The following is a 22,828-nucleotide window of genomic DNA, read 5'->3' as shown; positions in this document are numbered from 1 at the left end:
TAAAGCAGTTATACTACATAAATGCATAAGGATTTTAACAGTCTTATGAGGTAGGTAAGGTCAGTTCTACTCGGTCCTATAGGGTCGCTATGAGTCGGAATTGACTCGATGGCACTGGGTTTTGTAAGGTGGTTAGTAGTATTCGTTGATGTGAAAACCAAGAGAGGTTACATGATTTAAGAATACACAGCAATAGATTTAAAACTTGGACCCATGTTAGCTGACTCCAAATCTACTGTTCTTTGTTCTGTACTGTGATGCCTTTAAGTTGAAAACAAATAAAAATAATGTTATTCGCTTTTGATGAAAAATGGATTAAATATGAAAAACAACAACAACAAAAAACCCGTTGCTGTGGAGTCAATCCCGACTCATAGCGAACCTATAGGACAGAGTAGAACTGCCCCATAGGGTTTCCAAGGAGCGCTCTGTGGATTCGAACTGCCAACCTTTTGGTTAGCAGCTATAGCTCTTAACCACTACGCCATCAGGGTTTAAGAAACTCCCAAATCTAGTAAAAGCCCTGAGTTGAAACCAACTAGTATCTATTTTATAGCAAAGACAACACCCAAAGTAAAGATCTTTATCCCTGCAGGGGATTTGTTAATTAAGGGGTAGTATCCTTTTTTTTTTTTTTTTTTAATCCTTTTGCTTATCCTTTGGCTTGGAAACGCTGGTGGCATAGTGGTTAAGTGCTACAGCTGCTAACCAAAGGGATGGCAGTTTGAATCTACCAGGTGCTCCTTGGAAACTCTATGGGGCAGTTCTCCTTCGTCCTATTGGGTCACTACGAGTCAGAATAAACTCGATGTCAACGGGTTTATCCTTTGGCTTTCAAATTGCTAAATTCTAGCACTGACTTCCTTTTGCAACATTTTAAAGACCTTTTAGTCTCTTCAGAGACGGTCATACCTGTTGTTGTTGTTAGGTGTCATTGAGTCGGTTCAACAAAATGAGACACTGCCTGGTCCTGCACCATCCTCACAATTGTTGTTATGCTTAAGCCCGTTGTTGCAGCCACAGTGTCAACCCAATTCACTGAGGGTTTTCCTCTTTTTTGCTGACCGTCTACTTTACCAAGCATGATGTTAGCCTGCTCTAAATTCCATTAGTATGGGAAGGGATATTTTAAGAAGGCAGTAAAAAGAGTAGTTTATTTGGGTCAATTGGTGGTCTCTTTTGCTTATCTCTGCAAAGGTGGGGTTCACAGTGTCCTAGTAGTTTAAGTATTCCTCTGAGGTTGTACAATCAATTGGGTGCTTCTGGAAATGCCCAGAAGGTCTTCAAAGTGACATTTATATTCAGCATTTAGTGTAAAACACCCTCTCCCAAACCTGCCAACAACCCCCAGTATATCATCACTTTGCCACCTGTTCTTTGGAGACTGCTTCTGCATCATTACAAGCAAAGAAATCAATACCAGACCATTGATTTGGGAAAGAGACACGATTGCAAGGCAATAATACATACAGTTAGTCAAGCCCTACTTCTCAATTGTTTTGAAAGAACAGATAGTTCAATGCCCCTTTCTGAAATAGGTACTCATCCTGCATTGGTGATCTTGTAGCAATAAAGACGCACAATAAATGAGGCACCATAACCCCAATTGACACAACAGCTCTTGAGGGCCACACACGATCTCCAGATGCCTTTTTAAAGTCGATAGTAATGTATTACCTCCAAATCTGGATCCCCTTTCTGCAGTTTACCCCTCAGTTTAATTTAAAAAGTGTAGGCTGGAGCATGAGGTCACTTTGCAGGGGCCACCAGTCAGGTGGTTTATGTGCTGCAATTGCAGGGAGTCTCTAGCTGAAGGTCTGGCCCGATCATACATTCTGTCTTGACAGACAGGTAAAGCCAGTCTTTTACCTTATCCATTAATTTACTACATTACCATCTGGTCTTTCTAAGCCAAATTAACATGTAAAAGTCATTTAGATATGTTAATTGGTTTTGAACCAGTGAGTAGAATCAGTAAAAAGGGACTGTAGGAATGGAGAACATTAGTTTACACAGAGCTTTTGTGTTTTCCAAAACCCTTTCACATGTACTATCTCAGGAGGTCCTCATCCCAATCCTATAAAGAAGGTGTGCCATCATCATAAACATCTGAAAGAAGAGGAAGCGAAAGGGTATGGGGAAAATGAGCATTTACCAGGGGCACTGTGCTGGGAGCATATATACTTTGTTATCCTTTAACCGTACAACAGCTCTGTGAGATGGGTACCATTATCATCCTTTTTTAAAGCTGAGGAAATTGAGACTCAGAGAAGCAACTTGTAACAAAGCTACCAAGTAGCAGAGTCAGAATTTGAACCCAGACCTTTCCAGCTTCAAAGTCAGATGCACTTTATTGTTACAGTGAATGTAACTGTTACTTCTGAAGTAGTGGATTGCCTGATATTTCCCAATTCTCGAATCCTCGATTAAGTGCTCAACTCTGTGGCGATGTATAAATAAGAAATAGTAAGTGACATGATGGACAAAGTGCAGACCATTCTGAGCTTCATTTTCCTCATATGTCACATGGACCAAAGATCTTAATCTCATAAAGCTAATGTGACAATTAATTTATGTAACATATGTCAAGTTCTGGGCACATCAACAAATATTATTTATCTTCCTCTAGAAAAATGTTTTTCCAGGAAGTAGAGGAACAGATAAGTAGTGGGGGTAAACAAGGCTCTCTTATTTGGTAGAGAATAAGGACAGAAACACAGAGGGAAAGGTACATAACAGTCCTCATTATTACAGCTAGCCTTTTGAAAAGAGCTGCAGTTCAAGAACCACCTGCTTTAAGAAGGCTTCTCTGATTTCGAGAGTCTGGGCTAAGGTCCTTCTAAGGTCCCACAGGACTCTGTTTATCTATAACTTGGCACTTGATATACTGTATTGTAATTCTGTCTCTTCATATATCTGTTTTCTCCTCTAGATAATAAGGCCCCTGCTTATTACAGTATCTGGTGTAAGGCAGATGCGCAAAAACTTTTTGTTGAATGGAAGAAAGAAGAACAGATTCAGCCCAATGAACAGTCCGTTATACTAAGATTGAAATCAGATTTACATTATTTTCTTACCTTGACTGCATAGTTATTAAGTGGATCTTTTGCATATGAAGCTGTGTAGTACACTGCGTCGCCTGCCTCACAACATGGCTTGTCGCTTGTTAGCCTGAAGTCTGACCAGCTGTCCACCCCAAAACGGAGTTGGTCTTTCTGCCCAGCCATGAAGAGGTCTTCGCATTTAACAGCCAGTTTCTTCAAGGCATCCGTATAAAGGCTTCGAATTTTACCCACTACTTCCTCCCGATTCTCAAGTCCTCGATAAAGTGCTTGTCTCTGTGGCTTCTGGATGCTTCGGCCCTGTCTGCAAGAGGGAGCACGCCGGCTGGACAGGGACTCTGTGCTGTTGGAAAATCTGTCCTTAATGCTGAGAGTGGTTAAGCTGGAGATGCTGTTCGCTGCCGAGGGGATAGGTCTCTCCCTTTGCAAAGGTCTTTCCAGGGAGTCATAAGACTCAATGTCCAGTCCCTTGAGTTCATAGCTGATGGAAGAGCCAGCACTGCTGGCATCCCAGTTGGGGTCGATATCATAGGTAGGATTAGCCATGACACAAAGACTACTTTCTAGGGATTTTTGGAGGTCTTTGGAGATTGGCTCTGTGTTGGCTCTTATGATCATTTTCTTTGGCAGTGGGGGTGGTGTGGGTTGGGAAGCATTAGGTGCTTCTTGGTCGGTTTTACCCCCAAAGGTAATGGCATCATCCAAAGCTCCCTTTGGCTGCCGTGGATGCTTGGGAGGTATCATGGCTGCTCTAGATTGCCCTGTATTGTTAAAAAAAAAAAGGGGGGGGGGGAATAAAAATAATTAAGTAAGTTTTCATTCTTGTTACATAAGTGAAACTTACGCAGCAATGAGTGCTGCAGTCATGGGAATATAAGAAATCAACACCTCGATTCAAAATGGAAAAACAACCAAAGAACAGATACTGAAACATTGAAGGTATGAGTCTAAGACTTGGTGGGAGCAACAAATGTAAGTAATGTCTCAGCATCCCTCTGCCACAGCAATAGGCAACTAGTTTGGGTGACAGCCTTTGTTCCTGAAAAGGGATCCAGAGTCTCCAGTCCTGTTCCACAGAGTGCTGTACTCACTACACCACAGTACTCAGGAATGACACTCAGATATACTCGCACTGTGACAGAGTATAGATGATGATAGCATTTGTAGAGAAAGAAAATACCTGGGAGCATTAATATAAACAGAATTGAAACTGGCAATGGGGCCTCTAGACAAGTGTTCAGCAGATACTATTCTGTTCTTTTAACTTTGTTCAAAATTGCACTGTATTGTATATAGTACTTGTTATTTTTGATCCAGTGCATTTAAATATAATTTCATAAACCATATTTTTTTATTTTACCACAGAGATGGATTCTAGCACTGCTTAAGCTGATCTATGTATAAGATTCTTGTGATTGTGATCAGGGAAACAGCATATATGAACAGTCAGTTGCTGTTTTGAACAGTTATTCGCAAAACTCTCATATAACTCTATTATACTTTTTAGGGCATATCAACTATGGTTTGAGAGATGCTACTTTGGAAATCTGGACCATCTTTTAAAAGCCCTAGTTAAAGAACCAGCCATCTCTGCTTACTTTCCAGATTTTTGCTTAGAAGAATAGAAAACACAATTGTGTGTGTTCAATGATATCGTTAAGGCTTACTGTACAGTGGTGGGGGGGCATTATTTTTTAAAGACATAGAAATACACCATGAAACTTTTATAACAGCTATTAAAATTATTCATGCTGTTAAAATGAGGCCTCTGCTCAATATCTCAGAGTCAAGAGCATAATGTTCCTACTGACGGTCAGATGGAGTGGATGGCATTGGAGGTCCTGAGTAGGGTCATGAACAGAGGAACGGTTGGTTTTGTTAAATTCATGTCCTTGTAGTAATGCCAAGGGTAAGCACCAATATAAGCTGTGATTGTAATGACGATAATATATTCCATTTCCTATGCATACAACCATCCTCAAGAATGCCTAAGAGTTTTTACAAACCGGGACAATACACACAGCAAACCTAAGGGCCTCCTTTCTCCACTGAACACATGTAACAATATTTTTACAATGCATAGAGTTGCATTAAACATAAACAAACAACATGTATAGGAAGAGGCTGAGAATGAGAGAGCGAAAGAATATAAGAATGCTAAGAGGGCTAGCACTTTTGTTTTATTCATTGTTTTAGCCTCTGTACCAAGAATGGGCCTGGATATAATTGATACTCAATAAATATTTCTTGAAAGACTGAAGGAATAAACATTTAGGGCTGAAAGAGAAAAAAGTGTGAAAATTGTACAGGTGTCTATAACAGGGAAAAAGATTGAATTACTAATCTAAAAACTTCCTACAAAGAAAAATCCAGGACCAGATGGTTTTACTGGTGAATTCTACCAACACTTAAACATGAATTAATACCAATCTTTCACAACCTCTACCAAAAATGAGAGGAGGGGGGAACACTTCTCAACTCATTCTATGAAGTCAATATTATCCAGGTGCCAAACCCAGCAAACACTAATATCCCTTTTAAATACCCTCAGAAAATACTAGTAAACTGAATCTAGCAATATCTAAAAAGGACTATATATGCCCTGACCAAGTGGGATTTATCCCAGGAATGCAAGATTGGTTTAACATCTGAAAATCAATGTAATATTTACCATATTAATAGAATAAAGGTGGGGGTGGGGGGGAGGAACCACATGATCATCTCAATAGATGTAGAAAAAACATTTGACAAAATTCAGTACTCTTTCATGGTAAAAAACTCAGTAAACTAGGAATAGAAGGGAACTACCTCAATCTGATAAAGAGCATCTACGAAAAACCAAGAAGTAAACATTATACTTAATGATAAAAGACTGGCTATTTCCCCCTTAAGATCAGACAAAAACAAGTTTCTGTTCTCACCACTTCTATTCTACATTGTACTAGAGGTTTTAGCCAGGGCAATTAGGCAAGAAAAAGAAAGAAAAGGCATCCAGATTGGAAAAGAAGCAGCAAAACTATCGCTATTCACAGATGAAATAATTTCACATGTAGAAAGAGTCACTTGGTGGTGTAAGCAGTTAAGCACTCAACTACTAGCTGAAAGGTAGGCGGCTTGAACCCAACCAGAGGCACTTCAGAAGACAGGCCTGGCGATCTGCTTCTGGAAGGTCACAGCCTTGAAAATCCTATGGAGCAGTTCTACTCTGCACACAGGGGGTTGCCCTGAGTCGTAAACAGCTCCACAGCAACTAACAACAACAATTCACATACGGAGTAATCTTACATATAGAAAATCCTAAGGAGTCCACACACACACACACACACAAACAAAAAAACTATCAGAACTAACATCCAGTTAAGCGAAGCTACAGGATAGAAGACAATATAAAAAATAAATTTTATTTCTATACATTAGCAATGAACAATCCAAAGTTGAAATTAAGAAAATAATTGCATTTACGATACCAACAAAAAGAATAAATTAACAAAAAAAGATAAGTAACCCAATTAAAAAATGGACAAAGGACTTGAATACACATTTATCCAAAGAACACGTACGTACAAATGGCCAGTAAGTACATGAAAAAATGTTCAATGTCATTAAAAATGACAACAACAGACATGGAAGGGACTGGACAATGGGTTGGAGAGAGATGCTGACAAAGAATGAGCTACTTGTATCAGGTGGACGCTTGAGACTGTGTTGGCATCTCCTGTCTGGAGGGGAGATGGGAGGGTAGAGAGGGTTAGAAACTGGCAAAATCGTCACGAAAGGAGAGACTGGAAGGAGGGAGCGGGCTGACTCATTAGGGGGCGAGTAAGTGGGAGTATGGAGTAAGGTGTATATAAGCTTATATGTGATAGACTGACTTGATTTGTAAACTTTCACTTAAAGCACAATAAAAATTATTAAAAACAACAACAACAAAACCAAACCTGTTGCCGTCGAGTCGATTCTGACTCATAGCAACCTACAGGACAGAATAGAACTGCCTCATAGAGTTTCCAAGGAGCGCCTGGTGGATTCCAACTGCCGACCTTTTGGTTAGCAGCCGTAGCTCTTAACCACTATGTCACCAGGGTTTCCCCCTGTCATTAGGGAAATGCGAATCAAAACCACAATGAGATACCACTTTACACCCATTATCAAAAAAACAGAAAATAACAAGTGTTGGAGAAGATGTAGAAAAACTGGAACCCTCAAGCATTGCTAGTGGGAATGTAAAATGGTGCAGCCACTGTGGAAAAACATTTTTGCAGTTCTTCAAAAAGTTACCATATGATCCAGCAATTTCACTCCTAGGTATACACCCAAAAGACTTGAAAGCAGCGATTCAGATATCTGTATACCAATGTTCCCAATAGCCAAAAGGTGGAAACAACCCAAGTGTCCATCAGCAGAAGAATGGATAAATAAAATGTGGTGTATACATATAATGAAAATGGAAATATTATTCAGGCCAATACCTCATGAAAAGATGCTCAATGTAAACCATTAGGGAAATGTAAATCAAAACCACAATGAGATACCATTTCACACTAACTAGGATGGCTAACAGTTAAGCACTTGGCTGCTAACTGAACGGTTAGTTCATAATAGCTGAAACATGGAAATAACCCAAATCAACTGATAGATGGATACACAAAATGGCACAGTCATACAGTGGAATATTATTCAGCCATAAAAAGGAATGAAGTACTGATACATGCTATGACTTGGATGAACCTTGAAAACATTATGCTAAGTGAAAGAAGACACAAAAGGCCACATATTGTAGAATTCCATTTATGTGAAATGTCCAGAACAGGCAATTCCATTGAGACAGAATGTAGATGAGTGGTTGCAGGGGCTAAGTAGAAGTGAGAATGTGGAGTGACTGCTAATGAGTTTCTTTTTGGGATGATGAAAATGGTCTGGAATTAGATAACGGTGATGGTTGTACAACTCTGTGAATATACTAAAAGCCGCTGAATAGTATACTCTAAAAGGATGTATTTTAAGATGTGTAAATTATATCTCAATAAAGCAATTAGACGATTCATCCTTAGAAAGCATCATAAATTCAGTTTTCAGTCACAACTTTCCATTCCTCTGTGGCCTTAGACTCACCAAGGACATAGGGATTGGGCATTTACTAAACTCTTCCTGTGATGGTAAGGCCCCCCTCCCAGACCTGCCTCAGTCCTATTTTTCCTGGCTAATATAAGAAGTCAGAGCCATAGTACATTCACAAGATGACAGAAATATGCTCTGTTGTGTCAAAATGAGAAAGCCCTCACATTCTGTCGCTGACCCGGACCTTTCAGAGTTGAAGTGATATGGAGAAGGTTAGAAGCAGCGAACTGTACCAGTTCAGGTCCTATAATCCTTGTCTGGCTACTGTGACAATCTCATGATTCCTTTCACTCCCTCCAGTTTTTGTCTTGCTCACTGCACTATCCATTGGAGGGAACTGTTTCAAATACCAAAGTTGATCATGGCAGTCCTCTGCTGAAAATCCCCCAGTGTCCTCAGGATCAAGTCCTAATCTCCAGTCACAACAGGCAAACCTTTCATGACCTGGTGCTGGTGTACCTGTTTCTCTTACAGCATTCCCTTGCATCCTAGGCCCCAGCTACCTGACTGCCTGCAGTGTCTTCAGCACTCTTGGCTATTTCATGCTTCTTTGTGCTCTGTGCCTTTTCTCATGGAGCCTTCTGCCCTCTCATCTTCAAACAGTCTCTCCTCCAAGGAGCGTTTCTTACTCCACCCCCCAAAAACTGACCTCTCCTTCCTTGGGGCCCTAGATAAACCCTGTGAATATTTCTTAGTACTTACAAGTTTACTTGTGTACCTGTCTAAGTCTCCTACTGATTTGCTCACTGAGGGCAGAGACTGCATCTCATCTATATATCCAGAACCAAGCGAACAGTCTGGCTCTGAGTAGCTGATTAGTACATGTATGATGATTGAATAAATGGAAAAGAAAACTGGAAACATGAGCCTATTCTTGCTCCTTCCAATGAGGGCCCGCTATCTACCCATTTCTCCAAATCAGAACAAAGAAATACAATCATGGAGGATTCTAAAAGCGTTGTTTTTTTCTTTTATTTTCCCAGAACTGCCAACTGAGACAAGGTCTATTACCATCAGGAGCTCCTTCATTCTTATCTGAGGAGTCTGAAGAGGGCTGATCATGTCACTTTGTACTACCTACAGGATAAAGTCCAAACTCCTCAGCAAGCTGGTCAAGACTCTCAGTCTTATCTATCACTATTTCTCATGGGCCCTTCTACCTGAGTCACTCACTTCCTATTCTTTTAATATGCTCCATGTTTTTATTTTTACATCCCTGCCTCAGAAGAGGTGTTCCATCCTAACTTTACTTATTGAAATTCTACTGTTTTTTCAAAGCCCAGCTCAAATGTCTCCTTTCTACTCAAGCTTTTCCTACTCTTTACTCTGCCGCCTCCAGATTGGAAGCCATCACACCCTCTGTGTTTTCTTAGTACCTTTTGGCTCTATTAGAGGATTTTTGGAATCCTGATGGTGCAGTGGTTAAGAGCTCGGCTGCTAACCAAAAGGTCGGCAGTTTGAATCCACCAGCTGCTCCTTGGAAACCCTTTGGAGTGGTTCTAGTCTATTCAGTAGGGTAGCTATAAGTCGGAATCAAATCTACTGCAACAGGTTTTTGGTTTACAGCATTTTAAGCCTTTTATAATGTGTGTAACGAGACCTGGTGGCACAATGGTTAAGCACTGGCTGCTAACCGAAAGGTCGGAGGTTTGAACCCATCAGCGGCTCTGCAAAAGAAAAGACCTGGTGATCTGCTCCTGTAAAGATTAGAGCCTAGAAAACTCTATGAGGCAGTTCTACTCTTTCATATACGGTTGTTATGAGTCAGAATTGACTCAACAGCACATAACAACAACATGTGTGTACACACACACACACACAGGTATGTATTTTTTTTTTACATTCCCTCAGAACCTGCAGTGTGAGGCACCTGGCAAGTGTACTGGTAAATGGCTACTGAACTGAAGGAAGAATCAGAAGAGTTGGTCATCATTCCAAATTGAGATGGACAGCCAAGGGGACATGGAAATAAAGATAGTTAATAGTGTCTTTTCCTCCCAAACAGCAGGATATGATCTCCTGGGAGCTAAGGAGTTGCTTAACTAAAAATTTCCACATGGGAATCAGGAACGTTTATGCTACCAATGAAACCACAAAGCATTCCACACTTCGTGCAAGTAGGTCAGGCCATTCTCCCAAGTCTAAAAGTGTTTTTAATTTTTCTTCCTCCAAGAACGGCAAGCTCTGCTAACGAATTCCAATCATTTGGGCCAATGTTTTAAAAGCCTGGTATCTTAGCTGTTTTTATTTTAAACATTTGATCCCGTACATTCCTCTCTAGCCTCTGGGACCAGACACTAAGCTTGGCTTTCGGCAGGCCTGATATAACATCACATGCTCTACATTTTTGTGGCATACCAGCACTCTGAACAGAAAAAAATACATTGTGTTCTAGATCTTGCCTTGCTATAGGCTAAAAAAGTTCTTTTGGACAAATATGTCTGCTTAAATCACACTTGAACCTTATCCTCCTCTCTTTTCGAGCTTCCATATTCTATCCTTTCATTTTCTCCCTATTTAAAAATGGTTTCAGGCTGACAGACTAGGTCCTATATTATGTTCTGAAAAGCAACTGATGAAAGAGGGATTAAAAGGAAATGATTTAATGACCCTACTTCAAAGAAGCCATCTCGGGAAGGAAAATGATTGACATGGTGCTCCTTCAACTTACAACATTGGTACGATAACAGATAGAAAGGAAATAAGAATATTAGCTCTAAAGATCGTTATTTTAAAGATGATTGTATATTAAAAAAAAAAAAAAACCTGTTGCTGTTGAGTTGATTCTGACTCATAGTGACCCTACAGGACAGAGTAGAACTGCCCCATAGGGTTTCCACGGAGCAGATGGTGGATTCAAACTGCTGACCTTTTGGTTAGCTGCCGACACTTAACCAGTATGCCACGAGAGCCCCGATATACCGATCTACTGAAAGGCACTATCACTAAAGTCACATCAAGGACAAACCACATCAAATGTTTGCTTAAAACCTGGCAATCATCACAGTCTTAGGGTGCTAGGGGTTAACGGCACTTAGCGATGACCCACTTGGATAGGAACAGCATGCTAATGATCATAATTACCTCCCTATTCCAACAAGACAGGAACAGGCATGGTCTCCTGGTTGGTCTCCCATCCTCCAATCATCTCCTATCTAGCTCCTAGAATGATCTTTTAAAATCCCAATCGTATCTCCCTATTCAAAATTCTTCAGTGGCTCTCTACTTCCCATAGGGAAATAACACTCTTGTGATACAGGCATACCACTTATGATCTGGACTTGCTTTCCCCCGTCTCATCTTTCCCACTCTGCCCCCTTTCACTCTGCACTCAAGCCACCCTGAATTAATTACTTGTAGTTAATTTAACATTCCTTTCTCTGTCAAGCTTTAGGCCTTTGTGCGATACTGTTCCCTCCACCTGGAATGCCCTCCCTTGCTTTTCTACCTGGCAAACAACTACTCTTCCTTCAAGCTCTGCTCAAAGCCTTTGTGACCCTCTCCCAGACTCCTCCAGGCAGAGGAGGCTTTCACTAACCTTTAAATATCTGCAGCACAGCAACTATCACATAGGCTCCTAATAGTCTGGCCTTATGCCTGGACCAGGAGTCCTTGACAGCAGCACTAGTATTCTCAGCACCTCATCTAGCACGTACCAGGGGTCAGTAAATGTTGGCTGAATAAAAGTATTAAAGCCCAAATAAATGGAGCCATTTTTCTATTTAAATTGAAATTTCAATCTTCTTTCCCTAATTTTTTTCTAAGGTTCATGACAAGTAATGTAGGTGAATAAAAAAGGCACGGGAGGGTAGAGGGCAAAAGAAGGGATGAACATTTCCAAACTAGGAACTAAGCACTGCTATTTTTAAATATAGATGCCACATACCACCCCTTTGCACTGGCCTTGTCAAGTGAGAAGTGTCTTTTGTTGGCTGAACCCAAACCAAAACCTAGCACCTATTATAATGTTTTCCTTTGACAGCAGGCATCAGCAGTTTAGAAGAAGGGTCCTAATCTACCTGGGCATTATTATTTTACTGGGTTCCACCACTGTCAAATGTAAGCAACAACTGGCAAACCACAGGGAACATTAACTTCATGCCAAATAATAAAACAAAGCTGAACTCCAAAGACCACTTTGGGCTTAGTCTTAAACATATACACAGGCCACCTTAAAGAATGTCAACAGTGGTGTAACAGGTGACAGACTCAATTTTTACAAGGCCTCATTGGTGAAAACCTCTCCCAGAGCAAAGATTATTTATTCGGGGGTAAGTTAACTATGCAATTTGAATATTTCACTCTGTCAACTAATTCTAGCATATAGGAAACTATTTTTAAATGTGAATGCAGTTAGCTTAAAAAACAGGGACACAGTCTATGATTTCTTTTTAAATAGCAATAATTACATTTTTAGGAAGTACAACAAATGGTCAAAACAAATGTTCAAGGCTGTCAATCTCATTTTTTTTTTTTTTTTAACATCCAAATAATCTTAAAAGCATGCAATTCTTTAATCTTTGGATCCAAATTATTAGCTTCATAGTGTGTGGAACAATGTCAGGGTTATAGAAGTTGTTCAGTAACTTTTTACTGAATAAATGGTAATGTACTCTCATGATGGTTAAAAAAATCTGCGAGTTAAAATGAAAGGACTCCATAATTACAACATCAAGGTCAGCAGTGTAATGATACTCTTTTAGGCACACCCATCTCTTAAAGTTTAACACAGACAATCAGTATGTTGCCAAAGGAAGTTCTAGAGACAGAAGACTTTCAGGTGCTTTCTTTCAGGATTTGAACGTACAGCCTGAAGGAGACACTCAAGGTAAGTAAGTTGAGAAATGTGGATAATTTCTTTTGAGAACACAATGAAAGGAAACAGAGGCATGGCTTATATAATTCCTTAATTTAAAAACCCCTGAATTAAGACCCAAATTAAAAAAAAAAAAAAAAAAGTCAGCTGATTAATGGAGCATATAAACCGTAACTTGAAGTTTTCCTAAAACCTTCCTGAGGAAGGTTTCCCTAATCTGGGAAACTTACAAAGCCAAACTCAAAACTCACGTGTGGCTCATTCACTGAAACATGGGCCAATGACCAGTCACTGTGTGCTTTAGCTACTATGCGAGGTGGCAGGGACACAAAAAGAGGAACAGGCCGAAAACCTGCCCTCGAGTTAAGGCAGACTTGATAAACATCTTTCTAAAGAGCAATGTATAGAGTACTCAGTTACAAAGCGAGTGAAGAACTAAAGTCACCAACTGATTTCCAACAAAGTAGAAGTCATTATATGCTCCTGATTTTAGCAAGCTGATAAAGTAGTCAGACACGCCAAATGAAAAGCCAGTGATCTTTCTTGTAGACAGTTTGAGATAGACACGAGAAACGGGGAAAATGTTAAAAGGTCTGATTAAGAAGACATTCTATCACTTCTCTGGGAAATCATTTTGGATGGCAGACACCCTGCACAATTCAGTTTGGGGTAGATTAAGTTGTCATAGATCAGAGTTTGTTTAGTGATCTCATATGACCTCCACACAGAGTAAAGTCATCATTCTGTAAGGGGAAGCCTTCTTAAGGGGTTTTCAATTTGTGTAAAGACCAATACGGTTTTTGTGCAACAATATAACCACCCCCCTCAAAAAAAACCAATTCTTTAAAACAGTGCTGTTTAATAGAACTTTCTGTGATGATGGAAATGTTCTTTATTTTTGCTGTCCAACACAGTAGCCACTAGCCAGGTGTAGCTATTGAGCACTTGAAATATTGTACACCTCTAAAATTGAATAGGAAACCCTGGTGGCGTAGTGGTTAAGAGCTATGACTGCTAACCAGAAGGTCTGCAGTTCGAATCTACCAGGTGCTCCCTGGAAACTCTATGAGGCAGTTCTACTCTGTCCTACAGGGTCGCTATGAGTCGGAATCGACTCGACGGCAATGGGTTTTGGGGTTTTTTTTTTTTAAATAAAGTTTGCTTTATTTATGTTAAGGACAAGAAAAAGGGCGTCCAAATTAACCCTGGAGAATGATCTCTAAGGTAAAAAGAAAAAAGTATGGGTTGCACAAGTCAGCAGCTTTTTGTGGGAATGGCTGAATCACAACAGCTCTTGTTACATCACAGAGGAGTTCTGAGACTGCCTAGAGGGTAGAGAGGTCTAGTGGGAGATTCTGGAGTAGGGTGATCAAGGTCTATTCCAAGTGAGTTTTTAAACAAAACTTACTACTTTTCAAAACTATATAAGAAATGTGGGAACTACAAAAGAAATTCAAACCATGTCCCTTTATTTTGCTGTTATTAGCAGACCTTGGGGAACTGGATCTGCCACAGCTAAACTGCTGCAAAATGTCATCTCTGCTCTGGTTGGTCCCGTTAGCCACCTTGGGGTCCTGTATCCTTTTAATGTTTCACACCCTTGGTCATTAGTTGTGCAGGCAGCCCATGCTTTTTTTAATTTATATTTTGCTGTTCTGCTTCTTCAATGCCATTTAATAAACATTTTTAATCCTTTCCACTTTATTCTATACTTTCTGGCTGGCACATCTAACTATTTAAAGGAGAAGCAACAACATACCCTTGGGGAGAAATAAAGGAAATTCATCATGACTAAGCACTTCTATGTACCAAGTACTTCGTCTGCCATCAGTCCTATGAGGTAGATGCTATTATTCCCTCATCCCAGATAAGGAAACTGAAGCTCAAGGATATCAAATAACTGACCCACATCCACAATCATGCAGACAGGCAGTGGCACAGCTGCGATTTGAACCTAAATTTGCCTGACCTCCAAAACCCATACTTTTTCCTATGTTATACTGTTTCCTAAGACCACTTTACAATATAAATTTCAGAAATAAATCCCACAGTAAAAATGATGGTAACCCTGAACTTCCCTTCCTTAGTTCCTTCTGTCTATCCATCTAATATCTCATTAAAAAAAATAATAATAATAAAAAGAAAGTAGTCATTATGGAATGGTTCTGGAATATTTAAAGGAACTAAAGCTATTGCATCAAGAGGTTTTGCTTCCTTCTAGTTTCTAAATACACACACACACATTTTTTAAGCCAGAAAAGGGCTTTAAATCATTAAAATATTACTCAAAGGGGTAGTTTAAAATTGCATTCTTGTGAATAGCTTGTTTTTTAAAAGTATTTAAAAAGGTAAGGCCCAATGCCACCATTAGGAAAAACAACAACAAAACAAAAAACCCTCAGCTAGTAGAACCAATGGAGTCAATCCTATCTGTTACTCAGTTATTAATTTAACTCACGTAGTAAAACCTTTCCAAAGAAGCAACTAACTCTGTATCTTATGGAGTCAAGTACATAGCCACTTAAGCACTTAAGGAAAAGTAGTCAACATTTTATGGGCTTCACATACTTTGAAAAGTAACAGATAGAAAGAAAGTTACCTTTTTGATTAGGGCATCTATAACCTAGTATTTTTGTACTCTAGGTAATCATAATCTTTAAAAAAAAAAAAGTCTTAAATTCTGTGTCTGAAAGTAGAAGACTTTAAAAAAAAGGGACACACATAAAACAAAATGAGATTAAAGGGGCACACTGGTCCAGGGGCAAGGACTAGAAGGTAGGAGGGGACAGGAAAGCTGGTAATAGGGAACCCAAGGTCGAGAAGGGAGAGTGTTGACATGTTGTGGGGTTGTTAACCAACATCATAAAACAATATGTGTACTAACTTTTTAATGAGAAACTAGGTTTGTTCTGTAAACCTTCATCTAAAAAGTATGATAAAAAAGGAAAAAAAAAAAAAGGGACACAGCTGTAGTCCTTCAATATTTTGTAAGAATTTAGTGGTTAGGATCATTATTGTCCAGTGGTTAAGACCAACTGGGCTCTTTCCAATCTTGGTTCAACACTTGCTGGCTCTGTGACTTTGGGCAAGGAAATTAGCTTCACTTTCCTCATCTTAAAAATGAGAATAATAATCCATAAGGCTGTTGTGGAGATTAAATGAATTAATATATGTGAGGCACTTGGAATATTCATGGAGGTAATGCTCTATTTTTTCTACCAGTCTATGTAACTGAAAAAACAAATGAAATAATTAACTTTAACTGATGGTGACTAATGAAAAAATTTAAAGGGCTGCATAAGATACCATACTATTAGTAAAAATTCCTGTATATTTTACTAAGGACATTATGAAAGAAATTTTGGTGTAGTAAGAATGTCTGAAATGTAATTCCTGATATGTTATAGTATCTTAGGGCATATAGTAAGTAAAAAGTAAATTTTTCATCTTGTAATATGCCCCATAAAATGTAAAAGAATGGGAAAGGATCAATAAACTTGATTGACCATAAAATCAGTTCCAACTGGAAAATGGTATCCATGATGGTTGTTTGCGTAAACTGTACTATACTTTCCCGCACCTCCAGTTCTGTAAGGTTCTGGAACTTAGAATGGAAGTCTTTCCTTACACAATGTATTTTCAACTGCATGTGGGTTATTATGACTGAGTTGCCCGAAAGGACACAGTACATTTTTTCTATCATTTCACCTCCAATGATAGGGATCTTACTTTCCTTGAATCCGCTTGGCTCCAAGCCATAAATCTGGGATACGTCGTGGTTTCCTCACGCTATTCACATCTAACTAACCACCAAGTCCTATGTATTTTACCTTTAAACTTTAGTTTATGCTTCCCTCCCTCATCTCTCTATGTGGCCCTGCAATAGTTTCCAACTACCAGATTTCCTGCGAACAACTACTTTGCTTCTAATCTGTCCTTGCATGACAGCCTAAAATACACATCTAATCACAATATTTCTCTGCTTAAGATCTTTTGATGGTTCACTATCACAAACAGCAAGAAGTCTATGGTTTAGCCTGAAACTCAGGATTTTGTCTAAGTCTCCAGCCCCCAAGCACCAAGTTGTTGACCATCTCCATGCTTTTGCTCATGCTGTTGGCTCTGGTTGGAACACTCTTCCTTCCCTCTGTCAATCACCTAAAATAGCTCAGGTATTAATTATTATCTCCAGGAAGCCTTCTTTTTACCTCTCCCCTGTGCGATATAAAAAATATTCCATGTGTATATCACTGCATTTATAATATACTGAAATTATAACAAGCTCACCCCTCCCCCACCCTAGGTGAGTCCTTCAAGGCATGCCCCATGTCAGCACCCTTAGCACACGGCACAGGGCTCATGGGAGCAGGTGCTCAATATGTGTCTTGTAAACACCAGGGTTTTTTCTGATATAGGTAAAAATTTATAATTCCAATTTTTGCTCCAAGAAGCAATAAAATCATCCCTCCAGGGAAATACAGCATTTGGCTAGTGCATAAAAAGGCAAAGTTTAAATACTACTTACGTAACACTTGCACTTACCTAAATTGCTGTATGTTGCACTACAAGAGCTCAGGTCCACAGGATCTGAAGTGTCTTCTTTCTCTTCTTCCCTCTCCAGTTCTGGTAAGGGCAGTGCTGGTGTGGCTGAAGTACAGCCCCGGCCATCTTGCTTCACGACAATAGTCCTTGGATCCCGAGGAGAAAAATCTTCTGCTGTCACTTCATGGGTCACATGACTGAAACAAACCAGACCACACTTGTTTGGATGTTATACTGGCATTCAAAGGTCCTGCTAAAATTTCGATTTATGGAAGGCATATACTCTCTATAAATGTAAATGACTGGCCCTATAGTCACAGCAATGGTTCATAACCCCCAACATACCTGCCTGAACACAGAGCAGTCCTGCATGCAGGCCAATACTCTATTTACCTTGATCCATACCTACTGAGACCCCAGTTTGGTAAAGGAAGTATGGTAGGCTGAGAGAGAAGATTGAGAATGACAGGCAAATGGTGGAACTTTTTTTTTTTTTTTAGGTAGAGGGTGGTGATAGTGATACCAAAAAAACCAAACCCATTGCCATCAAGTCGATACTGACTCACAGTGACCCTACAGGACAGAGTATAACTGCCCCATAGGGTTTCCAAGGAACAGCTGGAAGATTCAAACTGCTGAACTTCTGGTTAGCAGCTGTAGCTCTTAACTACTGTGCAGAGGGAACTAAATCCTTGACTGGTTAAAGGCAACTATACTAAAGTATTTAGTAAAGTACTACACTACACTATAGTACAATATTGTACTATAGCACTATAATGCTATGTTGTTGTTGTTAGGTGCTGTTGAGTCGATTTCGACTCAGCAACCCTATGCACTACAATGCCATAGTAAATACTAAGTACTTCACTATATAGTATTTATGATATACTATTTACGGGAGGTCCTGAGTGGAGCAAATGGTGAAGTGTTCAGCTGCTAACCAAGCAGTTGGTGATTTGATTCCACCCAGAGGTACTCTGGAAGGAAGCCCTGGCAAAACCAGCCACTGAAAATCCTGTGGAGCACAGTTCTGCTCTGATACACGTGGGGTCATCATGATTTGGAATCGGCTCAGTGGCAGCTGATTTTTTTTTTTTTTTTAAAGGATTTACTAAAGTATTTAGTAAAGGATCAGGAATAAAGTTGAGATTAGAATATCTAAATATAGAAGCAACTGTTTTAGTAGGTGAAGTGAGGCCAGGAAGGTCTTACTGCCTGCAGGACAGAAACACCAACTTTCACCCGTGTGCATGCAGCAGGTAAGGCAAATGGAAAAGAAAATCCCACGTTCTAGTTATTCTCATGCATTAAAAGGAATCTGAAGCACATACCATTATGGTCATACACAATGCTTTGTGTTCCCAATCTTTTTTCACCACTGCTCCTCTGCTTATAGCTACCTCTTCCCATCTCCCACAGCCCCCGGTCTGCTAGAACTCTACTAATTCTGTTGCTATTAAGTACAAGGGGATGGAAAGGTCATTAAATGCTGGTGGAGAAACCTGGCCTAGTTAGAAAATCTCAGTGGGCTGGTCAATGGAATAAATTCAAAATCAGGCATGTTTAGAAGTTTCCAGGTCCAATGAAAAGTGTCCCTAGACCTTCACACACTCACCAGCTCTTCTTCCTATTTTCGTTATGGCAAAGGAAAGGAAAAGAAAAGAAGGAAAGGAAATATCTCCTATACTAAAAACCAAAAAACCAAACCCATTGCCGTTGAGATGATTCCAACTTACAGCGACTTTATAGGACAGAGTAGAACTGCCCTATAGGGTTTCCAAGGCTGTAATCTTTACAGAAGCAGACTGCCACATCTTCTCCCAAGGAGCACAGCTGGTGGGTTTGAATTGCTGACCTTTTGGTTAGCAGCCAAGTGCTTAACCACTGCACCACCAGGGCTTCTTTCTCATATAATACATGTTATTTCTAGATTTTCAACCAGTAATGAGTCATGGTGACATTTATAGGTTTTCTTTAAAAGAGGTACTTTGATCGTGTGTCATCAGGTCATATATCACCTGTGGATTTGAGAGTGTAGATCTGAAGGAGTGCCTTCTTATCAATCTTTCATTAAGGAAATCATGCATGCGACTTGACAGAAAAATAAGCCTTGAAGTCTGCTGGATACACAACTTCAAAAATATTCTTTCAGAGCTGGCAGAGCCAGAGGCCTCTCCACACTGCGAGTGAGTGAGCAATAAGGGGGAGGTTCTTATGAGAACTGGCTTTTGGGCACAGTGGTGAGATGGGAAGGAATCACTTTACCAGCAGCCAACAGGGTGGTCTTTGTAAAAGAGGCCTCGTTCAGTAAAGCATGCTGCCTTTTCACCGTGGGCTCCCCCGGGGTGATCAACCCCAAAGTGGGGTTCCAAATAAAGCTGGTTTCTCCTAATACGGAACATTATAAAATCAAGGTAACAAGGGACTCAATTCCCATGCACTGGCAAATGACACTTGAGAGACATTCTTGGGCAACACTTAGCATCAAGATCACACAGTAGTTATCAACACGCGCCAGGAGAGGAAAATTGCTCTTTGCCGGGTAAAAGAACATAAGCTATTTAATTTCAAGGCAATAAATATAAAGTGATTTACAAATATCAGCCCCCTCAAGAGGAAAAAGATTAACGTTTCAGAAATCCTCTTCTTATTCTAGAGTCAGCTTTAGTGTTTCCTAAATAGCTATTTTTAGGTTTTTTAGTCTCTACAACTTTGCCCCCTCCTACCTTTTCTCTTTCTTTTCCCCAACCTCCTGACTATTTTGAAAGGAAAGACCTCCTTTCCATTTATCAAAAAGTATTGGTGAAGGCTGGTTCAGAGCCATGATCCTACCTCCATGTGTCTGCTTTCCTCCCAGGGAATAGGCTATTTAGAAGGAGCCTCAGCTAGTGTGAAAGCCACAGAAAGAGCTGCTACTGTTAACCTGTGAGGAATTCCCTGGGCACGGTGGTTAAGCGTTAGGCTGCTAACCAAAAGGTCAGCAGTTCGAATCTACCAGCTGCTCCCTGGAAACCCTATGGGACAGTTCTACTCTGTCCTCAAGGGTCACTATGAATTGGAATTGACTTGACAGCAACAGGTTTGATGTGGTTTGGTTCCCACATACATTCAACACAGCTCTGTGCTCTGAAGAACGTCTCAAAATAAAACACGTATGCTAAAAAGCAAGAAATATTAAAGACTCACCCACTGTACTCACTCACACAATTCCCCATTAAAGAAAATTCTCGCAGGGCCTTCTTGAGTCTGTTAATCATGTTCTGAAACTCTGATGAACCACAGCTCCCACTGAGTTCTGGAGAGCTAAAAGTTGGGCAAGCTATGAGCAAAAGGCTTGCATTCTGCATTTTAATACCACCCACTGCACTTTAACCTTTACTTTAGGGATCTGGTCTAGGAAATGTGCCAAGTTACCTTTAGGGAGCTAGGCAAAGTGAAAGCTAGTTTTATTAACTCTTTGAGGACCAGGGGAGAGGCAGCAAAGCCTATATTCTAGATAGTTTTCATAAGCAGATTTTAAATAAGGGTACTGGCCTATTAAATCACCAGTTAAAACAACTGTCAACTATAAAGAACTATGCAAATAGAGTTGATGACAGTAAAACCACATGGATTTGCAAATGGCTGCTAAGATTTTTAACCTGCGTTTACAGTGACAGCAGTATCTAAAAAGGAGTAAGAATTTTTTTTAAAAAGCATCAATGATATGTCATGTCCTGATGCTTGAGGGAAGAACAGTTCCTTGTGTGATGAAAATGGTAAAAGGCGGGGAGGGAGAAGTTCTAAGATTTCAGGCTTAGATGTGGTAACATGGTGTGACTACAAACTGAACAAAGAATTGAGGGCAGCAGCAGAGAAGGTTGATTCAGTCATCACGTATAAGTAACATAAACAGATCAATCATCCAGGAAGAAATAAGAAAGTAAAAATATAATTTATTGATCATTTGACATATTGCTTTTGTAAAGGAATTTAATTTTTGACCACTGACTGTTGTATATTTAGACACAAAATCAGAAAACCCACTCAAATAATAAAATGACACTTTACAAGTACAGGCTTTACCTTATAAAGTGACACTTTGCAAATATAGGTGGTTTGCCTCCAACATCTCACTGGAGAATTTTTCATGTAAGGGCGATAATATCAAAATGGGAATCAGAGAACTTGAGTTCTGTTTCTCTTTTACTTTGACCTGAACAAACTAGGTGACAGCACCAGGAAGGCAATAATAGAGAAAATGAAAATTTCCCCCATTCCATCCATGACACAGTTTGTAAAAAATTTTTTTACATTAAATGGTAAAAAATATATATACTGGAATTTCTGAGATGCTCTATCTTAGCATATGTCTTGAAATAGAAAATAATGACAAGGGTAACTAGATTTTTTTTTTTTTTTTAATCACTTAAAAACAGAACTGTTAACTGATAAATGGCCCACAAAGAGGAAGCCTGGCTTTTCTATTTTTGCTATTTAAATTCATGTTCAAACAATCCCTAGCTCTATATTGCATGTAGAAAGTCTATAATAACCATGACTTTCACATCTGTGTCCTCAGTAGCAGGTTGGCGGAAACCCTGAGTTAGCCTACTCTTTGTCCTGGGGCTTCAGCATTTGTTCTGCTTTGATAATGGAAGACAACACACGTTTGACTGTACTTCAAACTCTCCAACCAACTTTTCATTAATGACCCGTTTTTAACTGAGATTTGGTAGGTCTGACTTGAGAAAAAAACCACAAGTAACCATCTCCATTAAGACATCTCATTTTCTGAACACACAGAATGAACTTGAGGTATTCAAATAAAACAGTAATATCGTTAAGAATTTGTCTGTTATACAAATGGATCCCTTGGTAAGGTTATATCTCATCAGTCTGCAATATTCATACATAATTCAAAGCTGCAGAAGCAATCTCCTGCGGGAAGCTCACTTGACTCACCCAGGTGGTAGGATTAATCATTACACCATCAAATGGAATAATCCTTCTTGTTTTCCTGGTAAATTCATGACAGATTTTTGTAAAAATTCTGTTAAATGTCTGAACGTATTTTTTAAAAAGGCAAATCAAATTCCACATTGGAACAGATTAAAGATCTTTATGTATCCAATATTTCTACAGTTTAACTTTATCTTTGAATTCAACCACCTTCATTCACCTTCAAAGGGGACAGTATACGAAACCAGTCTTCTATAGAGGCCATCTGCCTCTTGGGGCAAATGGTGTTCTAAATTCCTATTTGCCTGCTCTCTTCAGTAACTACATCTGTCCCCAGTTGCCCAGGAGA

At 39.6% G+C, this 22,828-nt stretch overlaps 1 protein-coding gene across 3 annotated transcripts in view; it reads right to left on the bottom strand.

Moving 5' to 3' along the window:
- Positions 1 to 22,828, bottom strand: part of PEAK1 (pseudopodium enriched atypical kinase 1) — a 270,601-nt gene that overhangs the window by 19,490 nt on the left and 228,283 nt on the right. For all 3 annotated transcript variants that reach the window (XM_049852705.1, XM_049852706.1, XM_049852707.1), the window contains 2 exons: positions 17,539 to 17,735; positions 3,078 to 3,823 (listed from right to left, as the gene is read on the bottom strand). In XM_049852705.1, the coding sequence (XP_049708662.1) occupies positions 3,078 to 3,823; positions 17,539 to 17,735 (943 nt within the window). The remainder of the gene's footprint in view (positions 1 to 3,077; positions 3,824 to 17,538; positions 17,736 to 22,828) is intronic.

Source organism: Elephas maximus, chromosome 13 (genome assembly GCF_024166365.1).
Source record: "Elephas maximus indicus isolate mEleMax1 chromosome 13, mEleMax1 primary haplotype, whole genome shotgun sequence".
Taxonomy (NCBI): domain Eukaryota; kingdom Metazoa; phylum Chordata; class Mammalia; order Proboscidea; family Elephantidae; genus Elephas; species Elephas maximus.
Note: the sequence above shows the minus strand (reverse complement) of the source record. Positions and strands in the feature narration are given on the sequence as shown.